Genomic DNA, 19,935 nt, shown 5'->3' on the forward strand with positions numbered 1-19,935 from the left:
CTATATATGTGAATATATAATATATATGATATATAATATATATATAAAATATTATAGTTCCTGTCTTCCTTGGCGTTTCACAGTTTTCTTCAGTGTATCACAAAGAGAAAATGGACTCAGCCAAATGACGTCAGAAGCTGCGCAGAAGAATGTAAACGGTCTGACCTGTATATTTAGACCTTGCGTATACCATAGGCCTTTTCCCCTTACACGGGGGGTAGCCAAAAAGAAAATGGCATAAAAATTACTCCCACCCATTTCATTTCCCATATATTCCACTCTCCTCCACCATCCTATCTTGGCACCTCCACTAAATCTCGCTCCAGTCTGCTCTCAGTCCCAACTTGCCCTCTTTCTGTCTTTCACTGTAGTTCCCACCATTAATCTCTCCATTCTCCTCTGTATTCTTCTTAGATCTGTCTTGCCCTCATAATTTTCCAAGCCTCACATCTGTATATTATGGCTGGCATTATTATTATACATTGATTGTAAACCTTGCATTTCAAACAGAGGTACACAGCATCTCATAATCTTTAACATTTTCCAACCATTTGTAATATTCCTTTTTATTTCATAATCAAGGTCTTTGGTCACTTTTACCACTTGGCCTAAATAATTATTCTCTTCAACTTCTTCAGGACCCTAACCATAATTCAAAATATCTTTATTTTAAAATTTCTTGTTGAACATTACTTTGTTTTTACTCTTATCTTGATCTCACTTTGAGGCTTTCCTTGTTCAGATCACTCAGCATATCATACAAGTCTTCTGCTGTTTCTTAACCCTTTGAATATGATGATGCTTACATAGGCATCATGAGGTGCAAGTGAGTATATGAGGTTACAAACATTCTGGGTGAAAGAGAACAAGTAAACAGCTGTTACTTTATATTTTGTAATGCACATATTTTGATGCATCATCGTATGTCAGGCAGCTAATGTGTGCACAAATATTTGACTTGTATTCAAGGGGTTAAATATGAATGTCATCTGCAAATCATAGGTGATTAAAATATTTTCTATTAATCTTACAACTTTTCTCTTCCCAACTCAACCTTCTGAAAACCTCTTCCTGGCAAGCTGTAAATAGTTTGAGAGAAATTATATTGCCTTACTGTATTGCTTTCTTGATCTTTATTTTTCTGTATCTTTATGTAGTCATATTACAGCAGTACTTTTTAAAAATCTTTTCTAATGCTTACAATGTAATAATTTGCACCTGTTTGCATAGCAAGTTTAGTATTACTATTTGTTCTACCAAGTCAAAGGCCTTCTCATAACCTACTAAAAATAAACAAAGAGGTGTATTGTATTCTGTTGTTTTCTCAATAAGTTGATTCATTGCCTATAAATGGTCTAGACTAGAGTCAAACATCCACTCCTAAAGCCTGCCTGTTGTTGTTGTTGTTGTTGTCGTTCCCTAGACTGTCTGTCTGAACAGTCCCGTCTCCCCAAGGAATGCCACAGCCGAAACTGGGTTTTCCCACAAATCCTTTATAGAGTGTATGTTGTGTTGTTTGCGTGCATGATTGTGTATGATGCAGTCTTCCATTATGTGTTGTATGGTATGGGGTGAAGTGTTACATCCCGGGCAGCTGTTCACAATCCGGTCATCCAGCCTTTTCTGGTAGCTTAGAAGTGCTGGGTGGTGGCCACACCGCAGTCTGGCCAGGTGGACTCTGTCCTTTCATGGGAGAGAGGATTCAGAAGGGTGGATATCAGGGGGTCTGGCATGCAGCAGTGTGCTGTCTTTCAGTGTGTTAATGGAGCGGTGAGTGATATGATTATGAATATGTTTCCGGAGGCTGGTATTTGGTGGTTGTGGAGGAAGAGAAGAGAGCATCTGTGTGTAATATAGGTCTTTGGGTGTTGTTTTGCCTGTTCTCTTGGTTGGTTTCCATCTAAAACTTTTCCTAGTCTATTTGAAAGGATCTTGGAAAATACTTTAAATATAAATATATATGTATATATATATATATATATATATATATATATATATATATATATATATATATATATATATATATATATATATATATATGATGTAAGCGGAATAGGAAACACAGGAGTCTTAGTCTTGAGTTTATTCCTGACTAGTTTCGCAGGTATGCTTTTTCAAAGCATACCTGCGAAACTAGTCAGGAATAAACTCAAGACTAAGACTCCTGTGTTTCCTATTCCGCTTACATCAACCTGTCAGAATGTCTCAACATATATATATATATATATATATATATATATATATATATATATATACACATATTTGATAACAAGCTAATTGGTCAGCAGTTACTAGGGTCTTTCTGGTCTCCCTTAGCATGAAATCACTATAGTATTGCACCATGATTCAGGAATACTTTCCTGACATAAACAGTGGGTATTAAACTGAGCTAATTTAAAATAAACACCTTTCCCTCCATCTTTCAGAAGATCTATTAATGCCATCTTCTCCAGGTAAAGGTGGGACTTCACCAAGGATGTGTTATGTTGCCTTGGTTGTTCAATTTATATATGGATGGGGTGGTGCGAGAGGTAATGGGCCGGTGATTGGAGATGGTTAAAGAAAATGGAGAAAAATGGGAGATCAGCCAGTTGTTGTTTGCTGACAACACTGCTTGTGGCTGAATCAGAGGGATTAAAGAAGCTAGTGACAGAGTTTGGGAAGGTGTGCGAAAGAAGGAAGTTGAGCATAAACGTAGGTAAAAGGTGATGAAATGTACAAGGGGAGAATGTGGCAGTAAATTGGAAGTGATGATTAAGGGAGAGAGACTGGAGGAAGTGGATAGCTTTAGATACTTTGGTGTGAATGTGGTAGGAAAGGGAAGAGTAGAAGTGGTTGATTAAAAAGTGTAATGAGAAATAGACATTTGAGAATGGATGCTAAGAGGAGATTCTATTTACCTAGTTGTATTTTGCGGGAAGGGGAGCTACGCTTGTGGTGTCCCGCCTTTGTACCTCGCAGTGTCTAGTTTGCTCTTAAACTCATGAACGGTTTTTGCATACACTATTTCATTGTCCAGTTTGTTCCAAGTGTCTACCACTCCATGTGGAAAACTGTTTTTCTTCAGATTTCTTCTATAGCTATGTTTTTTTATTTTCTTTCCATGTCCTCTCGTGCTTCTCTTGTCCCAGTTTAACAAGTCCTCTATATTGAGTATTTCTGTGCCCTTCATAATTCTGTAGATGGTCAGTAGGTCACCTCTCTCTCTTCTTTGCTCCAGAGTCGGTAACTCCAGTTTAGCCAATCTCTCCTCACATGACAAGTTTGCAAGTGCAGGTGCAATTTTTGTGGCTGCTCTCTTGATTCTCTCTATTTTCTTTATATTCGTTTTGGTACTAGGTGACCACAATGTTGCCGCATATTCTAGTCTAGGCCTTAACAGTGTGACCAATATTTTTTAATCATTTCTTCGTCCAAATATGTAAATGCCACTTTTTTATATCTCAGCAAGTTGTAGGATTCTCTGACAATTTTGTTTATCTGTTTATCATAGGACAAGTCGTTTGAGATAATTACATCCAAATCTTTTTCAGATCTCTCCTCCTTTACCTCCTAGGTTTCAATTTGATATTGTCCTGATGTTCTATTTTTGCTTTTTCCAAACTCCATTATGTTATACTTGTTAATATTGAAGTCCACTTCCCATTTCTTGCTCCAGTTCCATACATTATTCAGGTCTTCCTGCAGTGATTCGCAATCCTTTTCAGTTTTTACTTTCCTTAACAGTTTGGCATCATCTGCAAAGAAGCTGATGTAACATTTCACATCATCATCCATGTCATTCACATAAATAGCAAACATTAGTGGAGCCAATACAGATCCTCGCGGTACTCCACTAATCACCTCCTTCCAACATATTTTTCTGAGCACTACTCTCATCTTTCTACCAATCAGGAAGTCCTCCATCCATTTTAGTAGGTTCCCTTGTATCCCTCCTATGTGTTCCAGTTTGTTTTTTTTAAATAATTTTTCGTGTGGTACTATGTCAAAATCTTTTTGTAAGTCCAGGAAACTATGTCTATTAATCTTGAGTAGAAACATATTAAGTTTGTGGTACATGATCTTCCTTGTTTGAACCCAGATTGTCTTGGGTTTATTATATTGTTGTCTTCCAGGTATTTTACCCATCTATTCTTGATGATCTCACAAATTTTGGCTATAGTGATTGTTAGTGTGACTGGCCTGTAGTTAATTGGTTCCTCCTTGTTTCCTCCTTTATATATTGGTACAATGTTAGCATTTTTCCAGTCTTTTGGTATTTTTCCTTCTTTAAGTGAGCAACTTATTATGTTATGTATTTTGTCCGTTAGTTCTTTTTTGCATTTTTTTAGAATTAAATTTCCAATTCCATCCAGGCCATGTGATTTCCTGACGTCAAGGTTTGATAGATGTTCCATTATTTCTTTTTATGTTATTGTTATCTCGCTCATGGGAGAGATCGCCTTTCATTTCCTTCGTCCCAATATTGTGCTTTCTCTCTAGTGAAGACAGATTTGAAGTGATTATTCATGACTTCGGCCATTTCTAATTTTTCTGTGTATTCTATATTCCATTGGTAAAGTTTCACCATTTCCTGTTTTGTTTTTAAGTTTACCATTCACATATGGATAGAATAGCTTGAATTGCTCTTTGCATTTATCTATAATATCCTTTTCATGGTTCCTTTTTTCCTCTCTTCTCACTTTAACATACTCATTTCTATAGTTTAACTTGCCATTTTCCAGGTTTTTTATCTTTTCTCCATCTTTTCCAAGCTCTGTCCCTTCTATCTTTTACCTCACTGCATCTTTTGTTGAACCAGCATTTAATGTACACTCTCTCTAGCTTCTGTCTTGGTACATGCCTATTCACCCCTTCATTGTAATTATCCATCAAGATATCCCATTTCTCTTCCACTTTTGTCTCTTCCATGTAAAATTTTTCCCAGTTTGCATTCTGGAAGAATTTCTTTAGTTTTGCAAAGTCCGTTTTGTTGTACATCAATCTTCCTTTCCTATGCTTTTCATTTCTCTCCATGTATATTTCTTCCTTTAGTTCAGTCTCAATGAGTATATGGTCACTCTTTCCAATTGGTGTCTTGTATTGGATTTTATCCACAATTTCAGGTTCTGTTGTAAATATCAAATCTAATTTCGATGGCTCCTCGTTATTTCTGTATCTGGTATTTTCACTGACCCACTGAGTCATTGTATATTCCATGGTCATGTCCAGTAGTACATTACCCCACAAGTCTTCTACTCTCACTGTCATGTTCTCCCAACAAATTTCTTTGCAATTGAAGTCCCCCATAATTACCATGAAGGAGTGATTGTGCTGACAGCACTGTATGGGGTAGAAACATGGAACATAAGAGAGAAGGAGTTTGAATGTGTCTGAAATGGTAGGGGTTACTAGGGTGGATAGAGTGAGAAATAAAGAGGTGAGGAGGAGAGCGGGGGTGGAAAGGGAGTTGGGAGATAGGGTTGATGAAAGAGTATTGGGATGTTTTGGACACATGGAAAGAATGAGTGAAGAAAGATTTTGTAGCACAGGGACTTTAAAGTCCCACTTTTTACAATAATGATATTTATATATATTTTTTTACTTTCCCAGCAATATTGTTTTTGGATTTGGAAAGAGAAAGGTCTAAACTAATTATTTTTAGCTTCCCAGTCAGAACTGACATCATAAAGCTATACACTGCTCTTTGGAATGTCTGAAAAATCAAAGGAATTTGTGAAGAGACTAAAAAGGTTAGTTTTCTAAAATACCAGTCAATATAATTTAAAACTTTTTTAAAGGATTTTTAGGCTATTGCATCAGGATCAGATATATAAAAAAAAAAATTGAAGAAAAATTTATCACAGTGGCCAAAATTTACATTTGAAATTCTTGGGACTTAAAAGTCTCGGTAAATTTCCGAGGGCTTAGATGTTTGTTTTTTATTTTTGAAATTTACACATATTTTTGTTGTTTCAGGTCAAAAAATCTCACTACTAATGAAATTTTGGAACTGCTGGAAACACTTGATGAAGACGATGATATTTTGGAGGAAAAGAACACAGGAGAGTACCGAGTCTACCTGCAACCACCCATTGACCAGAAGGGTGACACTGGCTGTGACGACGATGAGCACGATGAAGATGAAAATGTTCAGCCAGTAAACCCAGAAATCTTACCTCGTCGTGTTCTGCTTGCCCCTGCTGAGGTGGGCATAAGAGCCACCAAGAATCCACAGATTATCGGCATGAGAGGACTCAACGAGGATGATGAAGATGATGAAGATAGCACCAGTCTTGGCACAGGTTCAGGCACAGAAGACCAAAGGTAGCTGAGTGAAGACAAAGGAAGTGATGATGAGAACAAGGACAAAGCCTTTGAGGGCCCAACTGACCGGCCTCCAAGACGTCATAGTAGGGGACCAAGAGGAGCTGGAGAACCAACTACTCCACCTACTTGTGGAAGTAAAGCTGCACGTGCAACAAGTGGTGTCCATGGTGTTCGATTCTGTGGAGGCCAAACCACAAAAGCTGCCCCCCAGGCTGATCCTGATGGTTGGTCAGAGCAGGATGAGGGGAAAGTTGGCAAGGAAATTCCAGAATTCATATTTGATGAAAATTATTCCAACTGACAGCACCTGCAAAGCATGAATATTGGCTCCCCACTGCAGTTTTACAAGGAGATGATGCCCGACGAATTCCTGGAGCAGGATGTTGATCAGTCTAGGCTATATGCCGAGCAACATAAGAACAAGTCGTGGGCCAAATGGCAAGCGGAAGTGACTGTGGACAGCTTGCGTGTGGTTGAGGGTGTCATGCTGCTCTCTGGATACAACAATTTACCCTCCTGCCACCTCTACTGGGAGCAGAGGGATGATGTGTACAACAAGATTGTAGCTGAAAACATCAGCAAGAGCAAGTTTGAAGGCATTCTCAGTTGCCTTCACTATGCCGATAATGGCCAGTCTAACAATGACAAATACTTCAAAGTCTGGCCAATCTTCCAGAACCTCAACAAACAGGCCTCCAAGTACAGCAGCTTCATTGACTCCTTTTCTGTTGATGAGTCCATGATACCTTACTTTGGTCGCCACAACACAAAGCAGTACATCAGGGGCAAGCCAATCAGGTGTGATCGAATTTTCACATTCATATTTTTTTGCAATATCACAGACATTCATTTCGAAAATACACTTGTATAGTGTTTTATATATATTAAATAATCATATTGTATAATGTTATCAAATTCTCTTTTCAGGTATGGCTTCAAGGTATGGACCATCTGTTCGGCCAAAGGTATGGGTCTGTACTTCGAGCCCTATTGTGGGGCTGATACTGACATCACAGACTTTGGGCTAGGGCAAGGTCCTAATGTCGTGATGAGCTTAGTCGAAAAGTCTGGTGTGCAACCTGGCTCTGCGATATACTTCGACAACTTGTTCACCTCCTTCCCTCTGCTGCAAAAGTTATCCGATCTTGGCATCGGTGGGACAGGGACTGTCTGCAAGAACAGACTGCATCATGTGCCCCTACCTGATGCTAAAACTGAAGATGAAGTGGGGCACCTCAAAGTCTGTATGTATGAGGGACCAGGTGTGTTCAGTTTGGAGAGACAACAAAGCTGTTTATGTAGCCAGCAACATCCACAATGTGACTGGAGGACACATCTTCATCAACAGACCCAATCTCATAGCCAAATACAATGAGAGCATGGGAGGAGTAGACCTGCTGGATGGGATGGTGGCTCTTTACAGATCCACAATCAAAAGGAAGAAATGGTGGTTCGCTTTTGTTCCCTGGTCAATGAATGTGGCAGCCGTAAATGCCTGGTGCCTAAGAAACATGGCCCTCAAGACTCATGGGATTGCTTTCAACAAGCATGAGCACAACTACCTCAACTTTGTGAGGGATCTGGTGGAAGGGCTCATCAAATGCCACGGCAAGCATTCATCCACCATCCCAGTGCAGATGTCGGTGTCTGCGCCACAGTCCAAAAAACTAAAGAATTTTAAGGAAACCCATCAATGATGTGCGGTATGATAACCAAGGCCACTGCATCAAAAAACACATGCCAGGGCACAGGGGGAGGTGCAAAAAGTGTACAGAGGACAAACGCCCAGGCGACAACAGATCTATCTACTACTGCCCCAAATGCAATGTGTCAATCCATGTAGACTGCTTCTGGGAGTTCCACAACAAGTAAATGTCAATGTGTACAATATATTGTCATGGATATTGCTGATTTCGTGTATTGAATTTGAGTAGTTTCAAAGATAAATGTGTAAGGATGGACCCTCGGAAATTTATTGGGACTTTAAAGTCCCACCTCATAACTCGAAACACAATTCTTGAAACACAAAACAGTTTCATTTGTGTTCTAATGGGACATAAACTGTTTTGTGGGGAAAATTTCATTGATCTTGATGCATTATTTCTATGGATGGTACGGATTGGGTTAGTAAAAGAGGTGTGGAAGGCTGAGGTGCAAGGAGTGAACATGAGGGGGCAACCAAGGATGAGATGGATAGATGGGGTAAATGGGGCCTTGGGAGAGGAGAATGTCCGTTGAGTAAGGAAGGGAGAAGGCAGAAGATAGGGGTGAGTGGAGAATGGTTGTGTATGGATGATGATGTGATGTATGGAAGGAAGTGGATGGGAGGTGTGGGGGGGGGGGAGTATGCTTGAATGATATTTTGATGCAGCCCAAAGGGATTTCTCCCCGTCTTCTCCTTTTCTGCATTAGGGGATGGAGAGAGAGAGGGGTTGCCAATTAGATGAAGTGGTCTTGCTGTTGATGTGCTGTGTCTTGCTACATTGCTTTTGACCCAGTAGGAGCCAAGATATTTGGGAGGGACGGGGGGTGAATGGGAGTGGAGTATGTGGGGATGGAATGGGTGGTAGTGGATTTTATGCCTTTGATATTTGGCTACCTCCCTTGTGAGGGGGAAAAAGCTATTGGTATATGTATGTCATATTTTTTTTTTACAGCAAATGCTACTTCTTCCTTTGTAACTTCTGGTACACTAATATCTACAGATGAGTTTACTGAATAAACTATGTTATTTGAAGAGTAATGTTCCAAAGATCCCATGCTATCTAGCACAAGGTAGAAATCATCTTTTGATATTGGTTAGTAGAAAGGGAAAGCAACTTGTAGCAATTGCTCAGCACCTTGCTCTACCCTTGGCAACAATAAAATGACCCTTTTGAGATTAATTCAAATGGTATTAGTATTTAGATGTAATGCATACAGTACATAGGACCTATATACATATTCAATGGTGATAATATAAGTGATACCAGCTGAAGCGGTGTGATCAAAATGTGTGTGATTTCATATTATCATGAATCAGCATTGGCAAATGGGCTACTACTTTACCTTGTAATGTACAAGTTGATGAATATGCGTATGCACATACAACAGATATACACTGGCAAAAAAGTATATACATATAATAAATCTTAGATGTATGAGGATACATTAAGTGGCTAATAGAAATAATTACTTATATCCCATTTTAAAGTTGTCAAAAATATCACATGTACTCATAAACTGCTGCTATGAGAGTGAAGAGAGAGGAATTGAAATAGATGTGTTAGTATATGATGGATGAATGAAAGGGGAGAAAGCGGGAGTTTCAGAAGAAATATGTGAGAAGATAACCCTTAGGTTTTTGTGTATTCCTTTTAAGAGGAATGAGAAAATTGGCCCCACCCAACCTTTTTCCTCTTTCTATTTTTTGGGGGATTTATGAATTTGTTAATGATGATAGGGTTGGGAGTTCCCTTCATGAGGAAATGTGTTGCACATGAAAATTTTATATATATATATATATGCATGTATGTATTTACTGTACAAATATACACTACATGGTGTTGAGGTTCAATCTTACCTCATGACTATGGAGGATTAGCTTCAGTCCCTAATAGATATCAGTGACTGTCACATGATGTATCATCTGAGCACATAGAGCAAAGATGACAACTTTGACCTCAGCTAGGTACTGCCAGGTGTATGCTCCTCACCTTACCCTGAAGAAACTTAATTTCCAAATAACTATATCTGTATATACCTGTGCCAAGAATTGTCAGTATGGCAAAAAGATACTCATACTCATAAGAGCTGTAACTTTTGCTTAATTTGTATAGATAGTGGAGGGAAAGAGTCCAGAGTTGAGAACATATGCAGTGTATACATTAATTATGTAGATACAAAGGGGGCACTAGCAATGTGGCAACAAAGAACTGGGGATTGTAAGTAGGCAGGGTGACTGATTGAGGCCAAACTCAAGCTCATTGAGTGAGAATAGTGTTCAAAGGCAGCACAGATCCTCAAGTATAATTACATTGCTGGATTTTCCCAAAAATTCAGAGCAGGGAGGAGAGTGATTCTATCCACTCTTCTTCCATAAGAATTGTGGTGATTGTAAATGAGGAAAATGTCATTAGTGAAAAAAAAGAAAAAATATATACAAACATATACAATACTCAGCAGCTAGGGCTTGTCTTACTTCATAGGAGGGTGCTCATAGCTGCTTCAGCCATTACCACTTCTTTTCACAAACATACAAATCCTTCAGACAATTAGATAATTTCTTATTATGTTCAAATTCCATATAAACAGTTAGGTATTTGGTGATGATATGGATTTTTAATGTGTACAAAGTGGATATATGCTTTGACTCACCCATCTCCCTAATGAGGAAGAAAGCGCTTTTAAATATATATATATATATATAAGATATATATATATATATATGATATAATATATATAATAGATATATTATATATATATATAATATATATATATATATATATATAATAGATACATATATATATATATATATAGTACACACACACATGTACACATATATGTATATACAGTAAAACCCTGATATACAGAACCTTGTTACACCAAATTTTGGTGATATCAACCCTAGTGAGACTTAGAGATCATTCATTTGACATAAAGATATACAAGGTTGGCATATGCCTTCCAAGGTATAGGGATAGCAGTCACATAGAAAATTTAAATACATGTGTACATGCAGTATATACATTCAGCTATAATGACCAAGCCTTCCCCCAATTAGTTTGATATATAGAGAGCTTAGTGTACATAAATTATGGACATTTACATTCACAATATATATATATATATAGTTTTGTTGTTGTGTTATATCAGTCTGACAAAAATTTCACCATTTTTGAGTGAATCACTGATATATTACTTAGAAATAAAGAAAGGAAAATCAGAGAGACATATGGTACTGGTATTGTTCCATCTATCACTATTTTGAGTGGATGAAGAGAGGGGGATGGTCACCAACAATGAAACAGTGAGGGTAAACCAACTGTTGGACCTTACTGCATCGTTTCCCACTTGAGCAGTACAATGGTGATCCTTCATCTATAATGTCCTGAGATATGTGTGTGGGTTGTTAAATTGATTTTTTAATTATGTATGAAATAGTTGAGTGTGCATGGGGTGTTTGTATGGAGCATGAGTGTAATATATATATATATATGTGTGTGTAATCTATATATATATATATTATATATATATGTACAACACTGAATGGGTCTCAGTGATTATAGATACATTTTAACAACTACAATGCACTTTTATTCTAAGCCATCAATAGATGTATATGTATATATATATATATATATATATTATATATATATAGGTATGTATATGTATATATATATAGGTATGTATATGTATATATACATATATATATATATATAGGTATATGTATATATATATATATATATATATATATATATATATATAATGTGTGTGTGTGTGTATAAATGTATATATATTTACCTAGTTGTATTTTGCGGGAAGGGGAGCTACGCTTGTCGTGTCCCACCTTTGTATCTCGCAGCGTCTAGTTTGCCCTTAAACTCATGAATAGTTTTTGTGCACACTATTTCATTGTCCAGTTTGTTCCAAGTGTCCACCACCCTATGGGGAAAACTGTTTTTCTTTATATCTCTTCTGTAGCTTTTTTTTTTTGCCCATGTCCTCTTGTGCTTCTCTTGTCCCAATTTAACAAGTCCTCTCTATCAAGTATTTCTGTGCCTTTCATGATTCTGTAGATGGTCAGTAGATCACCTCTTTCTCTTCTTTGCTCCAGAGTCAGTAACTCCAGTTTAGCCAATCTCTCCTCACATGACAAGTTTGCAAGTGCAGGTGCCATTTTTGTTGCTGCTCTCTGGATTCTTTCTATTTTCTTTATATTCTTTTTGGTAATGGGTGACCACAAAGTCACTGCATATTCTAGTCTAAGCATTATCAGTGTGACCAATATTTTTCTAAACATTTCTTCATCCAAATATGTAAATGGCACTTTTATTGATCTTAGCAAGTTGTAGGATTCTCATATATATATATATATATATATATATATACATATATTCTTTCTTCTTTTCCTGTTGACATTTCCCGTTTTCATATGGGGTCGCCGTTCCTCGCTAGTCGTTTCCACCTGCTTCGGTCCATCACCTGCTCCTCCTCCAGATGTTTCTCCTTAAGGTCCTCTCTCTCTCTCTATATATATATATATATATATATATATATTTATATATGTATATACAGGTACTCCTCGTTTAACGACGACAATTGGGACCAGCGCGCCGTCGTTAACTGAATTGGTCATTAAGCAAAAGTGTATACATATATGTACATGTACTGTATGTACAATGTCCAGCAATACATGTATCTTTATTTTCGTGTATTTTCCCTCTTTTATACAGTACATTAAAGCTTTATTTTCTGTTTATTTATGGTGGTTAGGTTCCTAAAATTACCGTATATGACCAAATCCGTGTATGCTGACATTACATATTGAATACCGGGGTATTTTTTTTAGTTTTGACCATGGGCACAATATAGCAATAGAAAATTAATTATCAATTTTGTAAATTAAAATGTATCAACGTAATATGCAATTTTGTGGGCGGAAATGAAAGTAAAAAATACCTTGCTACAAGAAAATATGCTAATGAACGAAGTCGCTAGCATAGGCTCGGGATGCCATCTTGTCGTCTGCCAACGTCTCTCATGACGACGACAACGAAGACGAACCGGATGACATTTGATTTGCAGGTAATGATTTATTAAACACAGGTTAGGTTAGTTTAGTTTAGGTTAGACGAATTAATTTATCATCCTTTCATTTCTTCGACATCGGCATGTATCATAACAAACATGGTGTACCATTCGTCCGACATGACTTCGTTACTTACGAAATCTGTTTTAGCATTTTTTTTTTCATTTCCGCTCACAAAATTGCATATTACGTTGATACATTATAATTTACAAAATTAATAATTAATTTTCTATTGTTATATTGCGCCCATGGTCGAAACTAAAAATTTACCACTACCGGTATACACTGTACCCCAGGTAGTTTTTGCAGCTTGCAGAATGGTAATGTAGACCTAAGCTTCAGAACACTTTACCTCACAGCTAATATCCACCGTACAAGTTCATTTATAACATCATACAAATTTGCCTCAGCCAACTTAATTATCGTACACGACGTCGTAACTTCGGGAGATTTACGTTAAACGACGCATAAAGCCCGTCGTTACTCCGAGTTGTCGTTAAACGAGGAGTACCTGTATGTACAGTAGAAGCCCGATTTAACGAACTAATTCAGCCAAGGTCCAGTCCGCTAAATTGAATTTTCCGTTAAATTGAGCGAGTGAGCGTTGGTGTAACAGTATTGCCAGAGCGGATTATAAAAATTATATGTACCTAAAAATTCCCTAGTGTACACACACACACACATACAGTATATATATTATTGTAAGTGAATTATAGGCAGCACAATCGTGAATTGCAAACGAACAGCAACGTGCAGTAATTTGTTGCAACATGTGTGTGTGTGTGTGTATTTACCTAGTTGTATTTTACGGGATGGGGAGCTATGCTCGTGGTGTCCCGTCTTCATATCTCATATTATCTAAACTATTTTTAAATTCATGTATTGTTTTTGCACACACCACTTTCTCATCTAACTTGTTCCAACTGTCTATTACTCTGTAAGGAAAGCTGTTCTTTTTCACATCTCTTCTATAGCTGTCTTTCTTGATTTTCTTTCCGTGTCCTCTTGTATTTCTATCATCCCATTTTATCAGATTCTCTGTATCAATAATTTCTATGCCTTTCATGATTCTGTAAATAGCTATCAAATCTCCTCTCTCTCTTCTTTGCTCTAGTGTCTGTAGTTCAAGTTTTGCTAGTCTTTCTTCATATGATAGTTTTGAGAGTGTTGGTGCCAATTTTGTAATTGCTCTTTGTATTCTTTCAAGTTTCTTTATACATTTTTTTTGTATTTGGTGACCACATCGTTGCTGCATATTCCAATCTTGGTCTTATCAGAGTGATTAGAATTTTCTTCACCATTTCTTCATCCAGGTATGTAAATGCCACTTTGATTGTTCTTATTAAATTATAAGTTTCTCCAATAATCTTATTTATATGTTTCTCAGGTGACATATTATTCATAACAATGACTCCCAGGTCCTTCTCATTTTCTACTTTTTTTATTCCTTCTTCTCCCAATTTATATGATCCTGTTATTGTTTTTGCTTTTTCCAAATTCCATTATACTACACTTTTTAGTGTTGAACTCCATCTCCCACTTCCTACTCCATTCCCATACTTTATTTAGATCACTCTGTAGTGACTCACAATCTTCTTCCGAGTTCACTTTTTTTAATAGTTTTGCATCATCTGCAAAGAAGTTCATATAACTTTCAATTTCTTCATCCATATCATCAATATATATAGCAAACATTATTGGGGCCAGAACTGTTCCTTGTGGAACACCGCTTATTACTTCATCCCATTTTGAGTGTTTGCTCTTATCACTACTCTCATTTTTCTTTCTTGCAAAAAGTCTTCCATCCATTTAAGCAGTTTGCCCTGTATTCCTCCTTCAGTTTCTAATTTCTTAAGCAACTTCTTATGTGGTACTTTGTCAAAAGCTTTTTTTAGATCTAGAAATGCACAATCAGCCCATCCATCTCTTTCTTGTATTATATCTATTAGCCTTGAATAGAAACATATTAAATTGGTGACGCATGATCATCCTTGTCTGAATCCAAATTGCCTTGGATTTAGCATGCTGTTTTTTTCTAAATATTTTACTCATTTACTTTTGATAATTCTTTCACAAATTTTTGCTATTATACTTGTTAGAGAGACTGGTCTATAGTTGTTAGGGTCTTCTTTATTTGCCCCTTTATAGGTACTATATTTGCTTTTTTCCAATCTTTTGGAACTTTTCCTTCTTTCAAGGAACTATGTATTATGCTATGTATTTTGTCTGCCAGTTCATTCCTGCATTCTTTCAAAATCCAGTTTGCTATTTCATCTGGTCCATGCAATTTTCTGACATCAAGATTACTCAAGTGTATCATTATTTCATTCTTTGTTACTTCTATTTCTTTCATGGGGGACTTTCTCTTTCCATTCGATCTCTTCAGGTTGTATGTTCTCTCTTGTAAACACTGATTTAAAATGCTTGTTCATAATTTCTGCCATTTCTATTTCCACTGTGTATTCAACTCCTCCTTGTCTTAATTTCTCCAAATCTTGTTTGTTTTTCAGTTTGTTGTTTACAAATCTGTAAAATAGTTTTGGTTGATCTTTACATTTTTCTATGACATCTTTTTGATATTTTCTCTTTTCCTCTCTGCATGCTTGTACATATTCATTTCTACAACGAGTATATATTTTCCATTTTTCAGGTCTTTTGTGTTTCTTCCATTTGGTCCAAGCTTTGTCTCTTTTGTCTTTTAACTCCCTACAACTTTTGTTGTACCAGCACTTTACATATTCTTTTTCTTATTTTTGTCTTGGGACATACTTTTCCACTCCTTTTTTATAAATTTTTGTCAAAATATTCCATTTCTCTTCTACTGTTGTATCTTCTTTGTGTATTCTTTCCCAGTTTTCATTTTGAAAGAATTCTTATTTTATCAAAATTTGTTTTTTCATACATCAATCTTCCTTTTCTATATTGTTCATTTCTTTTCATGTATTTTTTCTCATTTAGTTCTAGGTGTATCAATATGTGGTTACTTTTACTTATTGGTGCCTGGTATTCTATCTTTTACATTATTTCAGGTTCTGATGTGATTATTAGGTCTAGTCTCAATGGTTCTTCTTCATTTATATACCTAGTGTTCTCTTGAATCCATTGTGTCATTGTGTGGTCAATAATCATCTCAAGTAGAACATTTCCCCATGAGTCTTCTCAACCCTTTACGGTCATCTCTTCCCAGCAGATTTCTTTGCAATTAAAGTCACCCATCACAACTATTCTTCCTCCATCTTCCATTATCTTGTTTAATGTTATTCTTGTGTCTTCTAACATACTTTTATGTTCACTCTCTTCCCACGAGGCTGTTTTTGGGGGCACGTAGTTTATTACAAACTTTCTGCTCTTCTTATCTCTGTCTTCTACTTCCATCATAATCATCTCTACTCTATTCCTTCCATATGTGACACACTTCATGTTTATATTCTTCTTAGTCAGGAACATAACTCCACCCCCTTGTTTTATCTGTTTCTAATCCAATAATTATATACATTGTGTCCTATGCTGTTGGGTGGTAGTGGACCTTTTAACCTCTTCAGTACGGTTCAAAATCTCGCGGGCAGCATTAGCTGCCAGACGTATGATGTGTCGTAATAATACTCACATCATAAAATATAGTCACCGCTTATATCAATCGTTCTCTCTTTCACCCGTGAATTTCGATAACCATAGAAAATGTGATGAAGACAGTTGAGAGAGTATGTCATTACGCAGGGGCAACTACAATAAATATAATCAAGACGCCGATATGGCAGCCTCGCGTATCCACTTGCTCCTCATGCCGCCTACGTATGCGGCACCGTATGGAAGGGGTTAATTTTGTCTCTACAATTCCCATTATGTCCGGTTCTTTTTCCTTCAGATACTTGTTCAGTTCATTCAGTCCTGTTATTAATCCATCTATATTTGTGTAGGACACTCTTAACTTTCTGTTATTTCCATTGTATTATCTGTTTCTTTTTTGTTTCTGTTATGGTCCATTTCCTCAATTTCATATTCACTACTCTCCAGTAGAATTCTTCTTTTTCTGACTCCGTTCTGTTCTCGTTTTTTTCTTGAGCTTCTTGCCTTTTCATTTTTTCTTCCTCTCTTTCCTCTTTATTCATTTCTCTTTTTATCCATACTTTTTTATATTGTTCACTTGCTGCTAGCTTCCCTGTTTTTGCTAAGATATTCTCTACTCTTGTTTGTGACCTGAATTTAATCTTAATTGGTCTGGTCTTATCTGTACTATATTTTCCGAGCCTAAACATCTCTTCAATTTGTTTCATGATTTCAGGTTCATCTTCCTGAACTAATTCTAGTAAACTGTTTACTTTTTCTTTTTCCTCTTTAATTCTTGTGGTTCTATTTTGGTTTAATTTCTCTTCCATTCCTAATATAATTATACATTTTTTTTTTCTGCTAAGTCTCTTACTATATTCTCCTTCTGTCTCATCACTTTAATAACTGAGTCTTCAGTTCTTTCATTTAATGTTTAATTATGTCAGTAAATACAACTTTACTGTTTTCTTGGATTTTTTTCCAGCCCTGTGCTTCCTTTGCTATGGCCTCTTTATTGTCTTTATTATTCCTCTTTAATTCCTCTTCTTTAACTTCTTTTAACCGTCTTTTTAATTCTTCTATTTCTAAAGTTAAGTTTTTGTTCGCCTTCTCTAGTTCTTCCAATCTTTCAACTCTTTGTGGAATTTTGGCTACGTTACCGAACCAGTTTTCCCAATGCTCGGTCATCTTATCAAATTTCTCCTCTAGTCTTGCCAATTGGGGGAGGTTGGTATCCCCCCCACCCTCTTTAAATCCCTGGAAACTATTATCATCACCTTCCACTGTGCTGCTCTTATCTATACTTCTAATCTTTACATTTTTGTTGATCCCGTCATCACCAAAGTCAACGATATCAGCCCGCCTTTTGTTTACAAGACGCCTGGCCTCCTGGACCATGTCCCCCTCTTCCTCATTTCCTTCCATTTCCCTCAATAATCCCTACCTTTCTCCTTCCCTATCACCCCCCCACTATACCACGAGCTCTCCCCTTCCCTATAAATACAATAAGGCAATTCCTGGACGTTGAGATCCACGTAGATTTTCCTTTTTCTTCAGAACTCTAGTTCTCGCCATCCATTCAACGAAAGGTGTGTGTGTGTGTGTGAATGTGTGTATTACACTGACAATTCAAAGAGTGTCATTGCTTTCATAATATAAAACCACAATTACATCTGCCCTATAGTCAATCATTGTGCTATACTACACAATGACAACATGTACAAATTCCACCAATATCTGGACTTCACATTTAGCAGTTACATATGGCACACTTCTGTAGTTACATATAAATCAATGAGTCATGTAATTTGGACAAGTGAAAATGAAATATACATTCTCAGAACCATTCAGAAACATCCATGTCAAGTTAATTATGACAAATTATTACAAACAACACAGCATATAATATCAAGGTGCACAAGATCACTCCCAGCTGGGTAGGCCTTGTTACATCACACTAATGGCATAGGAAAAGAATGCGTGATTTGTGTGGGCAGTAGCAAGGGGCTCCATGATGAAGTATACATCACCATTTGTGAATCTGACTGATAGCTTGCCTTGGTCTATATTATTGGTTTGTTATAGGTTTGAGGGCAGAGTATATTCAAGGAGAAGATTGTAATTTTAAATTAATTGGTCAGTTGTAGTTATGGAGAAAATGTATGGCAAGTGACCATTGATTTTTCTGTTGGTAGGTGAAGAGAAGTGTCTTAATAGCTGCTGTATATGAAAGATTTAGTAAGAAATATAAGAACATAAGCCTGCTGGTGTGTCTTTTGATTACAGCAGGAAGCTACAAGACAACATAAAGGGCCTCTATGATACAGACTGAGTTCCTAAGGCACTGTGGCTATGTTCATATATAGGTAGTTCCCATGGAACTGATTAGTGTACATCTTAGGTGTCTAACAAGAACTTATTGTTACAAGTCCCATACAATAGTTAACTTAGGCTACAAATATTGCTATATAACTTAATATAAGATTCACTGACCATCACAACAGAACCCTATTATCTGATTATTAATATTATAGGCAAAAAGTAGTATCTTAAGGGTATCCTGGGATTGATGCTTTCTATGGTTATACACTGATAAACAAATCAGTAAACTGTTCTGCAACTTGCACAGTGACAAGTGGCAGATGATGATAAAGAGGAAAGCCTGTCATCATGATGTATTTTAAAAATACTCAGATATAGAACTATTAACAAGCATAAAAGGAATTATCATGTATGAAAAAAAAGGTGAAACTGGACATAACCCAAGGATAGACTGGTAAATACTATAGGAAAGTAACTAATCTTTCAGTACAGTGTATATGGGATTTGGGAAAAATAGAACTTTAGCCTTGCTAGCCTTTTGAACTCTTGGCATCTTAGAGTGACCACTACAGAATAACACAAAACAAAGTGCTGCGACCAGTCTGTGCTGACTGTGACGTCATCACATTAAATGCAGTCTGACGTCACAACTCACCTGCGTGCCAGGAGAGAGAAGAGGACAGGGAGGCAGTCTTGACAGAGTTACGCACATGATGGTGTTCTGTCCAAGGTCAAAGTCACGTCATGTCAGTGGTTGAATATCCAAAAAAGAAAATGAGCTGAACTAATCCTCAGTTTTTTGTTTTGTAGGCGGACATCTTTATCTTGGTTTGACGAAAAACAACACACTCCACCAGCATTAAATAAAACTCCTCTGCTGACTTCACACTAACAAGCAGCATGTAATAAATGCTATTAAAGTCTTGCTATTCTAAAGTCAACATTACGGGGCTATAAAAGAACTATTC

The 19,935-nt window shown here is 36.8% G+C and overlaps 2 protein-coding genes across 10 annotated transcripts in view; one reads left to right on the forward strand and one right to left on the reverse strand.

Annotated features, from left to right (window-relative positions):
- Positions 1-19,935, reverse strand: part of LOC143038551 (calcium/calmodulin-dependent protein kinase type II alpha chain-like) — a 267,801-nt gene that overhangs the window by 90,502 nt on the left and 157,364 nt on the right. For 6 of the 9 annotated variants that reach the window (XM_076207890.1, XM_076207894.1, XM_076207891.1 and 3 more), the window contains one exon: positions 19,623-19,688. The exons of the other annotated variants lie outside the window; for them this stretch is intronic. In XM_076207890.1, coding sequence (XP_076064005.1) covers positions 19,623-19,688 — 66 coding nt within the window. The remainder of the gene's footprint in view (positions 1-19,622; positions 19,689-19,935) is intronic. 9 annotated transcript variants of the gene reach the window in all.
- LOC143038552 (uncharacterized) lies at positions 2,282-6,310 on the forward strand. The gene is made up of 2 exons (XM_076207898.1): positions 2,282-5,732; positions 5,959-6,310. Exons 1-2 carry the CDS (start codon positions 5,692-5,694, stop codon positions 6,308-6,310), a joined length of 393 nt encoding a protein of 130 aa, XP_076064013.1. The 5' UTR covers positions 2,282-5,691.

This window comes from Oratosquilla oratoria, chromosome 24 (genome assembly GCF_046742065.1).
Source record: "Oratosquilla oratoria isolate Oo_2021 chromosome 24, ASM4674206v1, whole genome shotgun sequence".
NCBI classification, from domain to species: Eukaryota; Metazoa; Arthropoda; class Malacostraca; order Stomatopoda; family Squillidae; genus Oratosquilla; species Oratosquilla oratoria.

What these genes read in the sequence shown, in the direction of transcription:
- LOC143038552 (XM_076207898.1), top strand. Translation starts at nt 5,692, where the DNA reads ATGTCTGAAAAATCAAAGGAATTTGTGAAGAGACTAAAAAG. An exon ending in TTTGTGAAGAGACTAAAAAG is followed by an intron (nt 5,733 to 5,958) that starts GTTAGTTTTCTA and finishes TTGTTGTTTCAG; the next exon opens with GTCAAAAAATCTCACTACTA.